At 40.3% G+C, this 21,078-nt stretch overlaps 1 protein-coding gene across 2 annotated transcripts; it reads right to left on the bottom strand.

Annotated features, from left to right (window-relative positions):
- Positions 1-1,582: 1,582 nt before the first annotated feature.
- Positions 1,583-18,855, bottom strand: LOC126262374 (uncharacterized). 2 transcript variants are annotated; one of them, XM_049958969.1, is made up of 3 exons: positions 18,597-18,855; positions 14,784-14,866; positions 1,583-2,922 (listed from the first exon to the last, which is right to left on the bottom strand). In XM_049958969.1, exons 1-3 carry the CDS (start codon positions 18,765-18,767, stop codon positions 2,805-2,807), a joined length of 372 nt encoding a protein of 123 aa, XP_049814926.1. In that variant the 5' UTR covers positions 18,768-18,855; the 3' UTR covers positions 1,583-2,804. The 2 variants fall into 2 exon arrangements, with proteins under 2 accessions (XP_049814926.1, XP_049814927.1); XM_049958970.1 differs by having other exon boundaries at positions 1,589-2,922; positions 18,464-18,599.
- Between the last annotated feature and the right edge of the window lie 2,223 nt (positions 18,856-21,078).

Below are 21,078 nucleotides of genomic sequence, written 5' to 3'. Positions count from 1 at the left end.
TCATTGTGGGATATCTCCTTTTTCTTCTTCTTCTTAACCAGACTAAGTGTAGGTTCCCAGGCCTTATTAAGGATGTGGCCACTATCATGATTGTTGAGCAGTTATCGTACTCGAATCTCAATAGATTCTTTAATGACAATCCCAGATGTTAGATGTCTGTGTCTGATCCTCAGTATAGTGGTAATCCATTGTGTGTAATTCTGATAGGCAGTGTCCTGCTACTGCTGACTTGTTGGGCTGGTGCAATATGGTGGGCCATTGGTGTTCTTGGCAGTGATCTTTGACAGTCTGCACTCTCCGACCTATGTATGTTGTTTCACTTTGACGGGGGATCTGATAGACCTCAGACTTCAGCAGTGCCTGTGTTTTAACTAGTGGGCAGAAGACCATCTTCACTTTATGTATTTGGAAATGTTGCTCATCCCAGTTCCACACAATAGAACATCAATTTTACTATGGAAGTGGATGGAGTGTGCCCCTTTCTGGATGTTTTGGTAAAAAGAAAGCATTAGGCCACAGCACATACTGTAAGACGACACATGTTAGGCTTGCACCATCTCCAACAATGAGAGTCTCAGCCAAGAACTTCATCACTTGAGAATGGTGTTCCAGAAGAACAGCTACACAAAGTGGCACATTCAGAGAGCCCTACATCCTACTCTGACTGTACAACCAGTGGAAATTGAAGATGAACCCCAGAAGCATGTAACCACTGTATTTATTTCACTTTGTGGCACATTATTTGGAAATATAGGATAAATTATCTGAAAACACAAAGCGGAAGTGGTCATCGCCACCCCTCCCCTCCCCCAGCTAGAACGGGAGCCCTACTTGGTACATGGATAATCTTGGACTATGGAAGTCTGGAACCGTATCACGTGTCCTGCCAATGTGGCATGACATATATAGGTCAGACAGAGTGTAATGTCGAAGATCATTTCTGAGAACGCCAAACTGCAGCAGCTTATCAAGTTGGCAGTCATAGAACAGTGCATATCGGAATTACTTGAAATGGGTTAGGATTGTAGTAAGGTTCTGACATAGATGTCTAACTTCTAGGACTGCGTCATTAAAGAATCTATCAAGATTCAAGTGGATACATCCTTAGTAAGTCCTGGGAACACACACTTAGTTTGATTAAGAAGAGGAAGGAGATACCCCAGAATGAACTGACTTCTGGGACAGGCAGACCAACAGCAGAGACGCACCAGCATGTGTACCTGGGCACAAACTGCGGACAGTGAAGTGTTGGTGAGACATGTATGGACAAGAGCCTGTGCCTGAGCACAGACTGCATACAAAGCACCAGGTCGGAGGAAGGGAGAGGGAGAAAGGGGGGGGGGTCATGGTGAAAGCCCCTCCTAGGCAATCAGTTCATCAGCTCACCTGGTATACTGATGCAGATGCAAAATTTTCTCTTTCTGCCCCCATCTTAGTTCATCACAGAACTGTCTTCTTAGGTCTACATCACTCTATAGAGTTATTTCTCTAAATTGAATCACTGTATCCTTAAAATCTCAAAGGCACAAGAAAGGTAATGTATGGCTCTCTTTTGATCTTTTATTCTTTTAATGGAAGAAGAAAATTTCTTCAGAATTCAGTCAAATTCCACAAAACTTTTGTACAGAAATGAAATGTATAAAAAATTCATTCTTATTTTTATTAGGTTTCAGTATAAGAAATAAATTGTTTCTATTGTGAAAATTATTGTGTACCTTGATCAGAACAAGAAAGTGATTGACAGCTGAATATGGGAGCGTATGGTGCTGTTGGTTCATATTTGTCTTCACTCACAATATCATTGCGGCAGGAATGACTCGGCCTTTCTATTCTAAACACGTGCACATGCTGCTCGTTGATGGGGTGTATTAGGTTTCAGTTTAGGATATTCCTTCGTGTAAAAGCGACATGCCATGAGAAAAAAATCCAAAAATGAAAATGAATCAACCCGGTTAACAAAATAGAAGGCATGTCTAAGCTCATTCTCTGATTGCTGCTATCATTACTGTTTTGTAAGCAATTAACTGGGCAATCACTTTGTTATTCTGAGCCAGGTAAATGGTCTAGCTACTACTTACAATAATACTGGGTTTGGCAAAATCTGAGCAGCGTATGTTTGGAATGACCCTTCACAACAGAATGGAGTGATAACATACTGAAGTGTTGCATTATTATGTTAGTTTTTAATATTCAGTTAAAAGTTATTGCTTCACTGATTTCTTGGTTGCTAATGGAATTTGCAATCCTTAGTAAACTTGGAACTGAATAGTACCATCTACAGGCACTGAAAATGACCTTACAATGTTGCTTACAAATATGTTAGTATGAAGAAGTGACCATTAGGTAACAGTAGTTTCAAAAGATACACCATTTCTGTCTCAATCTGTAATATATTGTATACAAAATTATGTCAATTTTTTTTCTAGTTATATTCTGACCAATAATTTAACATAGCTGTAAAGTGAACATGAAAAATAATATTGATGCAACATGAAAGCTTGTGGACAGAGTACAATTATTTTGATCTGTCTAGTAAAAATTGTGCAAGAAATGCTTGTAATTTACATTTATATACAGAACAAAATTCAGGTCCACATGGCAGAAACAATGTTGACAGTTGCTCATGCATAATGGAGAATCATGTCTCTTTACAATTGTCCTGGATTGCAGTATTACTGTATGTGCAGCAAACTACAGTACACTTTTGAAAAGAAACTAGTGATGATGGGTTTAACACAATGCCTATCATCTGTCTTAAACACAAAACTTATTTCTTACGTTATTGATATAATCTGTAGCATAAATTAATGAATTCCTTCAAGTGGGGAATAGGCTTTATACTGATATAAGTCTGACCCTCCATATCCATACAAAAGACGTCCTCTTCCTTGTTCATCATAATATGGGTATCGATACTTTGGCCTGAAAATTAAAAAAAAAAGTATGTAATATGCAAGAGAAAGTTATTTCCATTACATTAAATACCTATACAAATTAACAGCTTTAGGAATTTGAGAACTTTTCAAAAACTGTGACGTTTTCTGTTGTCACAAGTATAAACATGTCTATAGCAGGCAAAGTGAAGAGAATAACAGGATTACAACTGATTCATAGCAATCAGCTCAACCATTAATCTTACAAATACCTGTAGTATGTATTTCCAAACACACAAAAATAACTTCCAGATACCGGAAGTAGAGATTAATGGACACACACTGAATGAGGCTCCATGTGTGAAGTTTCTTGGCATCCACATGAATGATAAACTGAGGTGCAACAGTGTGTGTGCAGTTTTATTGTCAGACATGGATATAAAAATTTTAATTAGATTATATTACACAACATGGATGCTTTTGAAATTTTACACTCAACACAAAGACATAGTCAGGAGAGCCTCTCACTTGACCCATAAAGAAATAAACACTGGGACACAAATTTAAAATTTTAACCAATGTTAACATTTTGGTAATCAAAACTATTTAAACTTCAATGACAAATTATATGCAAAGGAATAACTTAGTTAAAAGTGAGGCAGAGTCATGGTGGAACTAGCGTCACAGAACAATTTTTAGCCAGTCGCTTTTGAGTTTTGGACTAGGCAGGGAGCAGGTATGTGTCTGTCTACTGTTGGATGGTACTACCAACAGTCACAACCATATCAGGCTGCGTTCTCCAAGACTCCAACTAAAACTACGAGTGTCTAAGGCATGTGTCATCTGAGGTACTGCTTGTCAGTCAGACATCGGTCTCAATTACAGCTGCCTGCCATATACAGACCAGCTCAGAAAATATAATTCCTTATGGCTCATTTGCCAGTGCAAACTTTATTTTCATTTTTTTACCACTAAATTTTCACATTAATATAACAGTGGAATTTCAGTTTATAGATTTCCCGCTGCAAATGCTAAGTTCAATATTAACACACTTTTTTGAACTATCTTTAAAAAGGAATTAGTTGATTATGAGCAGTTAACAGATGGGGTATCTGCTGAAATTCACTTGCTAAACTGGGTATTGAGAAGCTATCACAAGTAAGCAGTTTTCAACACCACCATCACAGAACTTTGACCAGCCCTGAAATATTTCTGACTGCCTTTACTATTTAAAGTACAGGGTGTTTCAAAAAGAATGACGTATAAAAAAAAATACTTACATGGGATGAATTGCAAAATGTTTCAGCTATGCTATTATAAATGCTTTGCATGTCCACCAGTAGCAGCATGAACAAAACTTAGACAATAGCTAAATTTGTCATAAACTTTACTTAATGTGTCTGCTTTTAGAGAAGTTATGGTGGCTGTTAATCTGTTCTTCACTTCTTCTATGTCACAAGGTGAAGGGGGAGATGAACACACTTTCCTTCACAAGAAAAAATTGCATGGGGGTCAAGTGTGATGATCTAGGAGTCCAAGAATGCAGGGCAATGTCTTGGGACATGTGTGCCCTGTCCAGCAGGCAGAGTATCATTAAGAAACTGATGTCCATTGTTGTACCAATGTGGTGGAGCTCCATCCTGTTGGAAAATGAAATGACTGGAGTCTTACTGAAGTTGTGGAAAATGCCAATTCTGCAGCATTTGAAGACAGCTGGTTCCAGTCACTGTCTTTTCATTTTTTTTTAAAAAAAAAGAGAGAGAGAAAAGACGGGACCATGTACTTTTTTACGAGAAATGGCACAAAAAATGTTTCTTTACGTGAGTGTCTTTCATGCTTAGTAATGTCATAAGGGTTCTGGAGTCCCCAAATGCATATGTTACGTTGGTTTACTTTACTGCTGACATGAAATGTCGCATCATCACTGAAAATTAACTATGGTAAATTTGTATTGTCTTCCAGTCCTCTACCAGAGCACTGTTGAAGTCAACCTGTTTCCTTTTATCAACAACCCAAAGAGCTTGCACTAATTGTAATCTGTATGGTTTACAGACCAAACGATGCCTCAACACTTGACAACTGTCGTATGAGGTACTGCCAGTTCTCTGTTGAGTGTCGAGTAGACTTTTGTGAACTCCTCTCAAATGTTTGCCGAATTCTTTCCACCTCGCCATGATTTCCATTGTTTGAAGAATACCTTATTAACTACTCCTGCTATTTGGTCTTGGGTGTATAAATTTCAAATAAAGCTAATGTTTGTATTAAACATATCTTGACATTGCTAGTATATAGGATATGCTCCTTGTGAAGCTACATAAATGATTTGCTTGAAGTGTTAGATAAAACTGGCAGCATATTAGTTAAAGACAGGGTTCAGTGGCTTCTTTTTCAAAATAGCTGTTCTTCTACTGTACACACATAAAGTCACTTACAAGTATTTCCCATAATTACCAGTGCGAGTAGAGTAGCACTAGTCATAATATCTTGTTAGTTTACTTAACAGAAGTAGCCTAATGTGGCTACTTCTGCTTGTGGATGTGTAACTTGACCCTCAACACATCACTGAAGACTGCCCTTCATGATGAGATTCACAGATTCTAATGTGCAAATTAATTAATTAATGTGTGTGGGCTATGTATGCTTGCTGTGGAGCTCATGTGTGATGTGGAGGAGGCTCTACTGGCAGTGCAGTGCTGAATGAACTGGGATGCAGCTAGCTGTAAGTCATGGCTCATGTCAGGTTTTAACAACATTGGATTTAACTTCCAATTTCCTATTGGTTTGCTTGGTTTAAATTACCTTAAAATATCTGTCAAGTTTAGTGCTGGATCTCCTATGTTTCCCATACTGATACATTGTAATTTCTAGTGTTGCACCTCTGGCAGCTTTCATTAGAATCTCTCATTGTTACTACAGGAAAAGGAGAAAAAGATCATTTAACTGGCCCAAACAGGTCAGAAGAAACAGGCAGCATGTTATTGCCTGTGCACCTTTTGCGAATGGAACTGGGAAAGGATGAAGTGACTGCAGTATTGAAATTATCCTCTGCTACACAACGTAAAGTGGCTTGGATAGGATGGATGTAGATGTAAAAGTGAGGAACTGTGAACATGTCTAAGCCCTAAGAGTCTTCAGTGCCAGTGCTGTTTTTTGAGTTAAGGTGGTTCAATCTCTCATCCACAGGAATTCATAACATTATGTTTCTCTGGAAGTAACAGAAAGGATAGAAACATTATTTTCACCGAGAGTTATGAAATGCCATTAGAATGCCTTAAAGTGTGTTTTTCATTATGGATTGGCTTTCAAACAAAGGAGTCCTTTCAGAAAGATGAACGCCAGGCCAGACATCATAATTACCTCTCTCTTACAGCCAATTGGAATGGGCAGCAAAGTTTTATTTAACTGCAATGAAGCTTGCAAACAACAACAGTAGACAAAATAACCACCCAAATTGTCAACAATGATCTTTGTGAAAGCAGTCTCTTAAGTATGTTGTCTCATTGTGTCCCTCCCATCAACAATGTGAACTACAGTTCACAAAGAAAACACATTCAACAGACTTGCTTTGTAGCCAGAGAAGTTGCAGTTTAGTTTGTAACCTTACAACCAGCTTTACTGTAATCTTCAGTGGTCATAATGTGAGCAGGAATACTGTCATATGGAAATTTTTAGACATTTTCTAATTATCATCTATGCCCAAAGATGCTTTACACTTACACGTGTTATAACCAAAGAAGGTTTTATCTGTGAATTCTGACAAGAAGACCTGCAATCTTAGATATAAAAGTAAAGCAAAGCTGTTTCAGTAGAGACTGTGGAATTCAATATTGCCCCAAATTTGTTTGTGAAATATATCAGTATTATGGTGCTAAACAGGTGGTATGGACAGAAATCAGCATTGGCAGATATATGGATGTTTGTGACATTTGAATCACTTTTCTACCATTTGAATGTACAGAGACAAGAGCCTTCAATATATTAATCTGTGATGTCATTGACAGCTGTTTTCATTTTGTGGGAGATAACTCTTGTGCTGATAGAACTCAGTTCATGGATGGGAGCTCTAATGTGAGGATAGCATATGAATTTTGTGGTTAGTGTTATCCTTTTACATAAGTTTTACTAAACTGGCCTCAGATTTAATTCAAAAATATAATAAGGATACAGCACAACCTCCCAGTACTGTTCCAGAGTAATAAATTCTTATTCTTTTAGAAAAGCAGCACAAACTTCAATGAACACACGAGTGATGAGCATTCAATATTATGGACAAGAATTATGGATGTTTTGCAATGTTCTGTGTTATTCCACAAACACTTTTTCCTTTAAGTCACACAGTCAAGAAATACAAAGCATTTACATCATAATATTATGTTGTTTATGAATGTATATTACTCTGTATGTGAGAGCAGAGTAAACAAAAAGCTTAGATTTACGAACAGTAGATGTTGAGTCGCAGACAAGCACAACAAAAAGACTGCTAAACAAGTAAGTTTTCAGCCAACAAGCGTTCTTCTGAAGTAGACAATACACACCCACATTCATGCCAACACATCTCACATACAAGTGACCACTTTCTCCAGCTGCCATGGCCAAACTGCAAGTGACTGCACTTGATGGGAGAAGCAATCTGGGAGGTGGGGATAAGGAGGAGGTTGGGGCGGGGAGGAGGCAGGATAGCAGGGCCGGTAAATTGCTGCTTGTGGGAGCATACAGGGATGTGGCGGGGAAATGGTATGTCCTACCTAGGTACAGTCGGGAGGTTAGATGAAAGGTGGGGGGATAGTGGAGTGAAAAAGGAGGGAAGTAAAAACACTGTGGTTGAGTTGGTGTAATAAAAGCCTGTGTAGTGCTGGAGTGGGAACAGGGAAGGAGCTAGGTGGGTGAAGGACAGTGACAAATGAAAGTTGAGGGGTTACGGAAACTTAGAATATATTGCAGGGAGACTGCATCCATAGTGGCATGCAGTCCGTCTCAAAATATACATGAGTCTCACTGAGACCTTCACAGATTGAAAATACCTTACCAACCTTGTACAGAAACAGAGCTCCCATGCCTTATCTCTCCAGACATCCACCACCTCCCAAAGTCCCACCATCTGGCCACAAAGGAGGATTCCCCTCATGACTCAGTACACCCAAGACTGGGGCAACTGAATCACATTCTCTGCCAAGGTTTCAACTACCTTTCATACTGTGCTGAAAAGAGGAATGTCCAACCCATTATCCTTCTCACCCCTTCCTCAATGATATTCCTCCACCCACTGACCCTACACAATATTCTCGTCCATCCTTACTTCATCCTTGTTCCCAACCCCTTGCTCATGGCTCATATCCCTATAACAGACCTAGATGCAAGACTTATCTCACACATTCTCCCACCACCACCTACTCCATTCTGTCACAAGCGCCACCTATCCCACCTAAGCCATAGCTACCTGTGAAAGCAGTCATGTAATTTCCAAGCTAAGCTGCAACCATTGTGCTGCGTTCTATGTTGGAATGTCCACATGAGTGGCCACGACAAACTGTGGGCAAGAAATGGCTGGACCACCCAGCTCCTGAGATGCTGCTCAACAGAACATTCTTCACGTCAATAACAGCTTCACAAGCTCTTCTGGCCTGCAGTATATCTGACATTCCTGTAAACTCCCTGGCCTAAACCTTTGTTAGTCAATGTCTTTCATTCACCTATCCCCTTCCCTGTTCCCATTACAGCTCCACGCACCCTTCTATTACACCAACTCAATCACAATGTTTTTACTTCTCTCCTTTTCCACTGCACTCTCTCCCCCTTCCAACCCTCCACTCCGCCCCTCCCCCCCCCCCCCCCCCGCCCCCCTTCGTCTAACCTCCTGACTGTACCTAGCTGCCCTATCCTCTCCTCACTACGTCCCTGTATACTCCCACAAGCAGTACTTTACCATCCCCCATTGCTACCCTGCTGTCCTGTCCAGCCTCCCCCACCTTCCTCCTTAACACCACCATCCATATTGCTTCTCTCACCATGCACAGTTGCTTGCAGCCTGGCCAAGACAACCAGCGACAGTGGATGTGTATTTGTGTGTATGTAGTGTTTGCATGAATGTGGGTGTGTGTTGACCACTTCAGAAGGAGGCTTTTTGGCTGAAAACTTACTTGTTTAGCAGTCTGTTGTACCTGTCTGTGACTCTGATATTTACAAAGGGTACGAAATCTGGTCTGGCCATGTACTTGCTTCCAGCCACGTAGTTTTTGGAGCACAAATTATATTCTTGTTAGCCTTTGATCTTCTACAGTTCCTCTCTCTCATTGTCATTATACAGGGTGATTCAAAAAGAATACCACAACTTTAAAAATGTGTATTTAATGAAAGAAACATAATATAACCTTCTGCTATACATCATTACAAAGAGTATTTAAAAAGGTTTTTTTTCACTCAAAAACAAGTTCAGAGATGTTCAATATGGCCCCCTCCAGACACTCGAGCAATATCAACCCGATACTCCAACTCGTTCCACACTCTCTGTAGCATATCAGGCGTAACAGTTTGGATAGCTGCTGTTATTTCTCGTTTCAAATCATCAATGGTGGCTGGGAGAGGTGGCCGAAACACCATATCCTTAACATACCCCCATAAGAAAAAATCGCAGGGGGTAAGATCAGGGCTTCTTGGAGGCCAGTGATGAAGTGCTCTGTCACGGGCTGGCTGGCGGCCGATCCATCGCCTCGGGTAGTTGACGTTCAGGTAGTTACGGACAGATAAGTGCCAATGTGGTGGCGCTCCATCCTGCTGAAATATAAATTGTTGTGCTTCTTGTTCGAGCTGAGGGAACAGCCAATACTCTAACATCTCCAGATACTGTAGTCCAGTTACAGTAGCACCTTCGAAGAAAAAGGGACCAAAAACTTTATTGGCTGAAATGGCACAGAAAACGTTCACCTTAGGCGAGTCACGTTCATACTGAGTTGTTTCCTGCAGATTCTCAGTGCCCCATATACAGACATTGTGACGGTTGACTTTCCCGTTAGTGTGGAAAGTTGCTTCATCACTAAACACAATCTTTGAAACGAAAGATTCATCTGTTTCCATTTGAGCAAGGATAAAATCACAGAAATCAATTCTTTTAATCTTATCAGCTGCAGACAGTGCTTGAACCAATTTCAGATGATAAGGTTTCATAACTAACCTTTTTCGTAGGACTCTCCATACAGTTGATTGTGGAATTTGCAGCTCTCTGCTAGCTCTGCGAGTCGATTTTCCTGTGCTGCAAACAAATGCTTGCTGGATGCGTGCTACATTTTCATCACTTGTTCTCGGCCGTCCAGAACTTTTCCCTTTGCACAAACACCCATTCTTTGTAAACTGTTCATACCAACGTTTAATACACCACCTATCAGGAGGTTTAACACCATACTTCGTTCGAAATGCACGCTGAACAACTGTCGTCGATTCACTTCTGCCGTACTCAATAACACAAAAAGCTTTCTGTTGAGCGGTCGCCATCTTAGCATCAACTGACGCTGACGCCTAGTCAACAGCGCCTCAAGCGAACAAATGTACAACTAAATGAAACTTTATAGCTCCCTTAATTCGCCGACAGATAGTGCTTAGCTCTGCTTTTTGTCATTGCAGAGTTTTAAATTCCTAAAGTTGTGGTATTCTTTTTGAATCACCCTGTATATTGTCACAAAGCCCTTTTCTAGTTTCACTGTTAGCAGTATATTTCTACTTTTTTAGCAGATTCCCCATTCATCTCTTTACTTCCCATAGAAGAAACCTTGACATGGTGACTCTTTCACGACTGCACGCACAGTAAGGATAACAACAATAGCAGGTGTGCAGATCGGACAACATGGGTGTAATTCAATCAGGTTTTACAGTTGTAATACCACGGAACAGTTCACATTTGTAAAAGAAGTGTATATATGATGCTTGTCTAATTACTCCTTATATAACCTCCCAAAGACTGCCCCAAACAGACCAAAATCAGTTGTTTTATAAAGAAAAGTACAGCTGTGAAAATATACAAAGATGTTTCTCAGGAAACCTTCTCTTTTAAAATTGTGGGCTAAACATTTTATTCTTACTTTGTACCTCTCTTTTGTCACTTTTTGAAGGTCCCTTTGTTTGTGTGTTCTTGTTAATTTGTATGCAGACCATTACTGAATTTTCTGTCAGTTCTTGGCAGAACACGGTAACAATTTCATGTAGGAAACATTTCCTGATGTTCTGCAAAGTTATATTTATTTGGTTATGAACTGTCTTTCAACTTCTTAGGCTATCACCAAATGATTACTAAATGTAATAATGACATATTGCTCGGCAGCCTAGAGGAGGTCATTCAATTGGATGCCACTTCAGTGACCTACATGTCCCTGAGCCAACAGCAGCCAGTGTTCCCAAGTGCTCACGCATCCAGGTACAGACAAAGCCTGAAGACATGGTAAGCAGAGAATCACTGTATCAAACATAGCGATGCCTTTGTGAACACAGATAAAATAATGAGTTACTTATACAGTTATCAACAAATAATTTAGAAGTAAAGGAGAGCACTTGCCAAATAGAAATGTTCAGAAGGAGGGAGCAGGTGTGTTATAGGGATGTGAGAGGGAGAAGCTTCAGGTGCATGGACTATGAAAACAACAGGTGGGTGCCAGAGCTGGTGCCTTCATGCTTTGCACCATGATGATGATGTTGAGTTTTGGATTGGGAGGGGCGACAGAATGGAGGAAGAGGAGACTTTTGGGTAGAGGTGTAGAGCAGCGAGTTAGCTGAGATTGAGGCCAGGAGCATTATGGGAGTGAAGGATGTGTTGCAAGCATAAGTTCCATCTGTGAAGTTGACAAAAGCTTCTGCTGGTGGGAAGGATTCACAAGGCAAGTACTGTGAATCAGCCATTGACTTCAAAAATGATGTTATGCTCAACAGCTCCTCCGCTAGGTGGTCAATTCTGTTCTTCTCTACAGTCTGGTGGTGGCCATTCATTCTGATGGACAGCTGGTTTTGTGTTTATGATCATGTAAAACGCTGTGCAGAAATTGCAGCAGTTCTGGTATATGGCATGGCTGCTTTCACAGATGGCCTTGCCTTTGATGGGATACGATAAGCCAGTGACAGGACTAAAATAGGGTGTACTAGGAAGAAGAACTGGGTGGGTCATGCACCTGGATCTTCCACAGGGATATGCCGCCTGTGACGAGGGACTGGGAGTGCAAGTGGCATATGGATGGACCAGGATGTTGTGTAGATTGGGATAGCAGCAGAATAACAGTTTAGGAGGGGCAGGAATGACCATGGGTAGGACATTCTTCATTTGTGGGCATGTGATAGAGAATCAAAGTCCTGGCGAAGGATGTGATTTAGTTGTTCCAATCTGGTCTGGTATTGGACAATGAGAGAGACTCCTTTCTAGCAGGTTCTTGGAGGTGGTGGGAGGATTAGGGGTGTGTGAATTATGGTACAGAAAATCTGTTGGTGGACTAGATGTTGGGGGTAGTGTCTGTATGTGAATGCCTTTGTAAGACCTTCAGCATGCTGGGCAAGGGAATTTACACCACTGCAGATACCACATCCATGGGAGACCAAGCTAAATGGGAGCAATTTTTTCTGTGTATCATCAACAAATCTGAACCAGACAAGGGATTTGTGGTTTTTGGAGGCTAGGAAGGTTTCCTCTATATGGCCCATAAAGAGGTTGGCATAGGAGGATGCCATACAGGTACATAAGGCCTGTGCTGCAGATTTGTTTATGTATCTTCCTTTCAAAGGAAAATTTGTTGTGTGTGGGGATGTAATTGGTAAGGTGTATATGAAATGAGGTAGTGAGGTTGGAGTCGGAATGGGTAGTGTTTGATAGTGTAGTGTTTTGAGATATTTGTAAACATGCCAACACACCACTGTTGACAAGAGATGCTCGTGAATAAATTGAATAAGAATAAATGTAGTGGGAAAGGGAAACTGTGTTTTCCTTTCTTGTATGCAGTGAATGTGGAGCAGTGGGTGGAGCTGGCAAGAAGAGGACCAATAAAAAAATGGTATTACAGCCACTGGTCATCCAGGAGTCATTTGCGCCATGGTGCAGCAAATGCCTAAATCCGAGAGCCACGGAGTAAATGACACACCAACAAGGGCGTAATGAACAATTGAACAGCAGTAGCCATTTATCTGGTTTGCTCTCTCAGGTCCTAAAGTAGCCATGTATGGATGTTTTTGAATGTACTCAAGGCAGTGGTATTACCTAGCAATTGTTTGTTGTGTTGTTAAAAGAAATAGTGAAAATGTTGGGCAAAATATACCCCTGTTTGTGAGAAGTGTGGCTATTTATTTAGTAGAGCAGTAGAGAGAACTTGCGGAAGCGTTCCAGGAATCTTCACCATAGTTGGATGGACAGGGAGGTGGCACAGAAGAATCCAGACCACCAAACAACTACTCTGAGAAGAGAGAATAAAGATAATACTATTGTCATCTGGCAGTGTATAGGGCCGGCAAAATATTGCCCAGTTATATCGGCATGGGGCGCAACTTCCCGCTAGTGCTGGTGTATGACCCACCACAAACCTTACAAAATATACATCTGCAGGAGAAGAGGGAAAAATACACCACAATAGACATGAGGCCATGAGTGTGTGGGATGTTAGTGTATAGGGAGGTGACATCATCAGTGATCCATGGAGTAGGAATCCAGGTAGTAATGGGACGAGGATAGAGTCGGCAATGGACATCCTTTGTCATGACACGATATGCTTTGAGTAATTGGTTGTAAGTGCTTGTTGACAAGAGTAGAGATTCTTTTATGGGAGCACAGTAGTTGGCTACAGTGAGACATGCAGGATTGTTAATTTGTGGACTTTGGGAAGCGTATAGAATGTGTGTATAAGGCAGGTCATTGGGGTTAGGAGGGAGATGGATTTAGGGCACAGTTTCTGGGATAGGCCTAGGAATTCTCGCTTATCCCCATTCTTCACTGTTGATGCCACCTTATTATACACTAAAATCCCTCATGCCCATGGCCTTGCTGCTGTCGAATACACTCCACCTTCTGAACTGCAGTCCCTGCTTTGTGCATTCAGCTGGCACAGTGTACATTAAAGATAAAAATGTGATGACATGTAGTGTGTTTACATGCAGAAATAGTTACATTAACTGAAAGATGAAACTTTTCTTGTGAAGATATATTTAACAACAGATTGCAGAGTTCCCAGGGTGAAATTTTCACTCTGCGGTGGAGTGTGCACTGATATGAAACTTCTTGGGAGATTAAACTGTGTGCTGGACTGAGACTCAAACTTGGTACTTTTGCCTTTTGTGGGCAAGTGCTCTACCAACTGAGCATGGCTCACAACCCATCCTCACAGCTTTACTTCCATCAGCTCCTACCTTCCAAACTACACAGAAGTTCTCCTGCAAAACTTGCAGAGTTGTTTCCACCACAGTAAGCAATGTCGGAGAAAATTAAAAGCTGAACTTACAATTTTAGTCTAGTACTTTTAACCAAAACTTAATGTAACAGAAGGGAAAAAAGAAATAAGAGTTTGGTCATTTAATACTAAGCTGGCATTCTTTGTCATATGTTTGCTGATTTACAGTTAATGTAACTATTTTCGCTTGACATAAAAATCATTATACTTTCCTATGTAATCATTCTACATTTCATCATTTTTGTATTTTATGTAGGATAAATAATATCAGTGAAAGTCACACATCATTTTATCTGTGTTCGCTACTTACAGTTGTCATCTGACAATGGCCTAAGAAGCCAAAAGCTGGTTCAAGACCATCACAAAATGTTTCCTGTTTAATATTGAATGTACAAATTACAGTGTGCCTGTCTGTAACATGTTTCATTGAGAAGCACATGGACAACAACATTAAGAGCAGAAGAAATTTAAGTGAACTGTACATGTTAGGAAGGAAAGAAATCTGTAATACCTCTCAAAATACTGAAAATTCGGTGCCCTCGGTTGCAGAGTTGTTTCCACCAGAGTAAACAGTGTCAGAGAAAGGACAGCAACCTGAAAAAGGCATGATCAAGTAAAAAACATTAATTTCAAATAAAAAAAAGTGAAATACCCTATAAATCGTTTTACATTGCTCTTTTATGATACCAGTAGCATTAAAACATACAAGAAAGACACCTCTCAGCAGTTATACACTATCTATGCTAATTAAATATGTAATATGTAGAGAATAGGACCATAAATGAAGTTATAAAAGGGAAGAAAGTACACAATAAATTTGACAAAAGCAAAAGCAAAGGAAATAAAGCTGCAAGTAGGTATATAATGCCAAAGGGAATGGAAGAAAAAACTATCACAGTTTCAGATGGATGCTGTGGCTCAAATGCATTTTGTAGGGTCAAATCCTACCTCTAAAGTTACAAAGTTTGACAGTAGTAAGAGATATCCAAATACCATGAAAATGACACATGTTCCTGTCAATGCATTCTAGATGAAGTTCAGTAATAGGACATTGGATGGTACCAATAAAACATAAGAAGAATACTTTATTTCTGATCTAGGAAAGTCCAGAACCTGAATTTATTAACTAGCTTTTAAAGAAAGGCTTTTGCTGTCTTAAGTCACACATAAAAATGCCAAAATCTGTCTGACACTTGCTGGAATAACTTTATATCTACATCTAAACTTGGTAAAAAAATATGGCAGGCTCAGTAGCAACAGAAACTATGTTATCATGCTTAATGAGAGCTCATTATAAAACCTGCCTACTGCGCCTCATTCATCGACACAATAAGCCATATTGTTGGTATAACACAAACAAACTGCTTGGGGAAGAGGATTTTCAGATTTTGGGGGAACAAGCAAGGAAGACTTGTGAATTTATGCATACTGTTTCCTAAATGTCATTTAAGTCCTATCTAGCAATCAATACTGACTTGACTACTACCTAGTTCTAAAAGGCAACGTCTAGCCGGGAACATAATACCAGAATGGCTGAACATCTATCCCATCACTTGAAATGTTTAAGTTCTCTTTCCAAGCACTACTACTTCCTAAAGCTATACGTGAGAAATGAGCCTCAAGAATGCTCTTGACCAAGTTTTTCTGTCATAACTGAAGCCAGTTACTCTTGATTTTCCTTATTACAGACCTCTTCAACAGATTTATATTTATTTTTTCTTTATTTAAAAAAAATCAAGAAATGATTTTTCCCAACCCCATCCCTCTTGATTCCCCACTCCCCCTTCATTCACCAACTAGTACTATATATCTGTGTGTGTGTGTGTGTGTGTGTGTGTGTGTGTGTGTGTGTGTGTGTGTGTGTGTGCGCGCGCATGCCTCATCTTTTTCTTATCTCCTATTTGCCTGTTCTTTTTTTTGTTTTTACATACATAAAGTAAGGGAAAGGGAACCACTCACCTATAGCAGATCAATGTATGGAGCACAGTAACATAACAGAAAACAGGATTCACACTTCCTTTCTGGCACTAGCTCTTTCTCCAGCAACAGTACACACATTCACACACACAACCACCCAAATGATACTCCCATGGCCACAGCAAGGCTACTGCTTTCGATAATCGAGTATCAATAATCAGTCTTGCCATGGCCACAAGAGCATGCATTTGGGCGTCTCTGTATGTGAATGTGTGTACTATTGCTGGGAAAACAGATAGTGCTCAAATTACTATAGGTGATTGGTTGCCTTTACCTTATTTTATGTATTGCTCCATTCAGGAATTTCCAACTTTGTTCCCTTATAAATTTATGACTACCTTTATCTTTCTTTTTATCTGCTTTTTATTTCTGTACCATGTTCAGCTCTCATCCCTGGCTTATTGCTTGCCTGCCATTTGTTTTTATGGGTAAGCGATTAAGAGTCCAATGCTGTGTACCACTCATCTGAAATCTTGTCATACCATATCTAGTATATCTAGTGCACCTCCCCCCCCCCCCCCACCTATATATATCTGTGTGTGTGTGTGTATGTATGTGTGTGTGTGCGCGTGCCTCATCTTTTTCTTATCTCCTATTTGCCTGTTCTTTTTTTTTTGTTTTTACAATTATTGTTAATGATAATCATTTAAACAGGGCTTTGTAGTGCATCATTAGAAGGACACAGGTTACTATTTGAGTCAGGAGTAAGGAAGTAATCTTTGTCCACTGCTGCTGAGTTGATTGATTTTGATGAAAATGTCACAACACAAGTTCGACATTGAAAAACATTAATACGCTACAACAAACAGTTCCTTAGCAATGCCACCAGTCTTATTTATTTTGTGTTGAGCTGCACACATCAGTGATAAGCATTTGACTTACTTTCAAAGGTGACTATGAATCTGTCTCGCATCTCATCTCTCAAACAAAATAAAATGGTGGGCTCCTGGGGTATGCAGTGCAGGTTTCAGTCAGAGCAACACACCAGCTGTTTATGACCAATATTTAGTTCAGATAGCTACTTGGTCCAAAGCCATTTTCATTAAGAGTTTTTGTTTTCAGTGTGTATGAAGTGAGTTTCTGTCAAGACAAAGACAATTCTAAATTTCCTTTTGTTGAAACTGCATCTTCATGCTGTGTATCAAATTTAACACATCTTAAAGATGCTGCAGAGTCTGCCTTTAGCAAATAAAATTGAAAAGTTTTTAACAGTAGGTGCAAACATCTTATTACATTCATTTTACAACAGAAGCCACAAATGATTGATTTTTGCTACTTCTGTATCTTCCTTACATAAAAATATATCTTCTACTACAACAATAATTAAAAGTCTTTTTTATATTATAGACAACATTTCACTGATCTGAGCATGAAGATGAACAATCAGTGATGTGAAACGTGTATGACAGCTAGTGGGTTGTGGCTGTTATCTGCTGCTGTATGCTACATTACATAGCTCTTTGTCAATGACAATTTATTTATAAGCTGTCAGTCAAGCACACTCTCTGAAAGTTACTAACCTGAGATAATTGTGTAATTACCAGCACGTCAAGTGCTAAACTTTTGGTGCGTATCTGGTACCTTCAACATTATTTTAAGAGCGAATAAATACATTCTGAGACACTGCAAATGGTTTATAAGGCTGCCGCATGTAATTGGGATTCACTTATTATGTACCGGTAGCTCGATAATCCTTACGTACTTTGTGCCGTGTCATTTTAAAACGGCATCATACAATTTTCGAGTTATTTTGATACCATATTACACGCCAGATACTATATTTCTGTATATCTAAGCATCATGTGTTATACTGCAATATCATGTACTAAGCAAATTTCGTGTTAATAAGTACCATATTAAGCTACTCCAATAGGCCTCTAATTACGGCACAATACTGTCACCCCCTTCTGCACTATCGTCTGTCATTAGTATTTGTCAAGCGAATCTCGTGTGCTAGTTGGTATTATTTCGTGAGACCGTTTAACTTGTACAATGACTTTGTCTTGACTCTTCACTAGCGACCAGTCATTCCTCCACACACTAAAGACGTCATTTCTTCGCGCTGGATGACTGACGGTAAAACCTCGCCAAGTCCTCAGTGCACCCGCAACACACAATCTCTGCATAATTTTTTAAACAGAAGCATAACTATCAAGCTAAAATGAGCTTAAACGCCTTAATTTCTTTAATTACGGAACTGTTATTTGTACTTACAAGGGCCGCAAAACCTAGTCTCATTGTGGCGGTAACCACCGTTCGCACACGGACGCATGCAGGGCAGTAGCTTGGTAACTGAATGTACTACATTCAGTTTAGCTTAGGCACAAAGAGAAAGTAGTCAGCCTACCTTCCCTCCACTCTCTCCGCTCGTTGCCGAAGGTGAGAGTGGAAGGGGTGGTGTGGCGTATTCGTTTCCCTTGTGCGAGGCAAAGCGGTCAGTAACTGCAATGCCAGGATGAGTTGACCGACAAACATTTCTCTCGTCCTTCACACGATGAGATATGCGATTGCAACTCATTTTCGGGATATCAGTTTACGAAACATCAAAGAACCTATTCCCAGGAATGAAACATTTTTAAACTATTCAGGACCGTACGGAAAACGAGATTGTGATCCCATGAACTACGTTCATGGTATCTAAAATGACCGACCACTCGAGTGGCGTCACCGGAATTACGTAGGAAATTCCAATAGCGTCACTCGTGTGACGTCACTTTCTCAGCCTGGACATCCACGTGAGCCGTATTCGTCCGACTGACAGGTTGCAGAAGCATGTCCGTTGGAGTCGAGTAACATCCGACACACGGCCGGCCGGCAGTCAGTCAGTCGCGAGACAACTGAACTGACTGATCGGAAAAATGGACAGTATTTTTAATTTCCAGAAGATACGTACATTAACGAGACAAAGAACCAAACTAAAGCGAAGGGGATTTTGAGTCAGTTCCATATTAAACAAATGAAGCAGGGTAGGGCAACTTCATCACTTACATGATGAACTGCGGAGGAACATGGGAAAATTTTTGAACTACTACGGGATGAACATGGAAACATTTCAATACACCTTTACAGCTATTCAGCATGTAATTACGAAATGATCGAATTTATGGGAAACTATACAACCTGAGGAACATTTCGCTTTGAGGTAACTTGCGGAAAATGGCTCTGAACATTATGGGACTTAACATCTGAGGTCATCAGTCCCCTAGAACTTAGAACTACTTAAACCTAACTAACCTAAGGACATCACACACATCCATGCCCGAGGCAGAATTCGAGCCTGCGTCCGTAGCAGTCGTGCGGTTCCGGACTGAAGCGCCTAGAACCGCTCGGCAAAAGCAGCTGGCAGGTAACTTGCACACATTGTTAATGATCACAAATGAAAAAAAACTGTACAATTTCAGTCTTAAATAATATTCCCAAAGCGTATAACAAAACGCTTTACAAAAATATATATAACGTTGAAGAGCTCGCTGTAGTTATATACATAACAGATAAAGAATGAATCTATACTGTTGTTTGCGAAATTTGACAGGTGGATGATCGCAGTCGGCACTGGGACCGTTCCACTTGCGTCAGTGTAATGGCTGTATCTTGGAGTTCCTTCTGACGAAACAGTGCTCCCAAGAGGTGTGTACACAGAACATTCTGCTTGATAATTGAGGAAGTATGATACAGCATAGGACTTTGGTAAGCACATCACATCGTTCTCCATCAAGAAGAACTTGATGAACCTTCAAGAGCATGTAATCGCCATCTTCCTTCAAAGCAGCAGTGCTGGCAAACAATTTCAGTTTTTCCTTCTCTTTCGCAAGATATGGGCCATCACATGTGTCTCACCGTTGTTTGCGTTTGCTGTTGGTATTTCGTGCCGTCGTGTTAGACGGTCTCCAACCTTGATGGCCGATGACAATCAGTTGGCCGCGGACTATCGGAACGAACCTTCAGCTAACGACAGATTGGTCGTTGGAGAAGCGTATTATGTACCACATGGTGTATGATATACCACATGCAAGTTCTTCTTCCTGTGGTGCATTAGATACAAATTGTTTTCTAGCTCAAAACCAGCAGTATGCGATATTACTTACGTGGAAGCGATAGAGCATTCTGTGTTAAGTAGTGTCCTGCAAAAACAGCATAATTCGGAAGTGTGACCATGATGAGATGTCCTTTAGAGGCGTCTAGTTGGTTGGTTGGTTGGTTGTTCGGGGAAGGAGACCAGACAGCGAGGTTATCGGTCTCTTCGGATTAAGGAAGGACGGGGAAGGAAGTCGGCCATGCCCTTTCACAGGAACCATCCCGGCACTTGCCTGGAGCGATTTAGGGAAATCACGGAAAAACCTAAATCAGGATGGCCCGACGCGGGATTGAACCGTCGTCCTCCCGAATGCGAGTCCAGTGTGCTAGCCACTGCGCCACCTTGCTCGGTAGGCGTCTAGTTTCCACTCCTTCTTTATAGAAATTTGTATCAAATGAAATAAAAGAAAATGAAATAAGTCCATAAATAAAAAAGAAATTTAAAACAGTATAAATAATAAACCTAACCCTGTGATAAATAACATCATCAACAAGTGATGCACTGAAGATGGCTGGAATCTAGATGTTTAAAAATAATACAAAATGATCCCAAATGACTTTTTACAATTATTCTGCTACAATGTCTCCTTGTTGTTGTGGTCTTCAGTCCTGAGACTGGTTTGATGCAGCTCTCCATGCTACTCTATCCTGTGCAAGCTTCTTCAACACCCAGTACCTACTGGAGCCTACATCCTTCTGAATCTGCTTAGTGTACTCATCTCTTGGCCTCCCTCTACGATTTTTACCCTCCATGC

Source organism: Schistocerca nitens, chromosome 6, assembly GCF_023898315.1.
Source record: "Schistocerca nitens isolate TAMUIC-IGC-003100 chromosome 6, iqSchNite1.1, whole genome shotgun sequence".
Taxonomy (NCBI): domain Eukaryota; kingdom Metazoa; phylum Arthropoda; class Insecta; order Orthoptera; family Acrididae; genus Schistocerca; species Schistocerca nitens.
The sequence above is the reverse complement of the archived record's forward strand: the minus strand, read 5'-3'. Positions and strand labels throughout refer to the sequence as shown.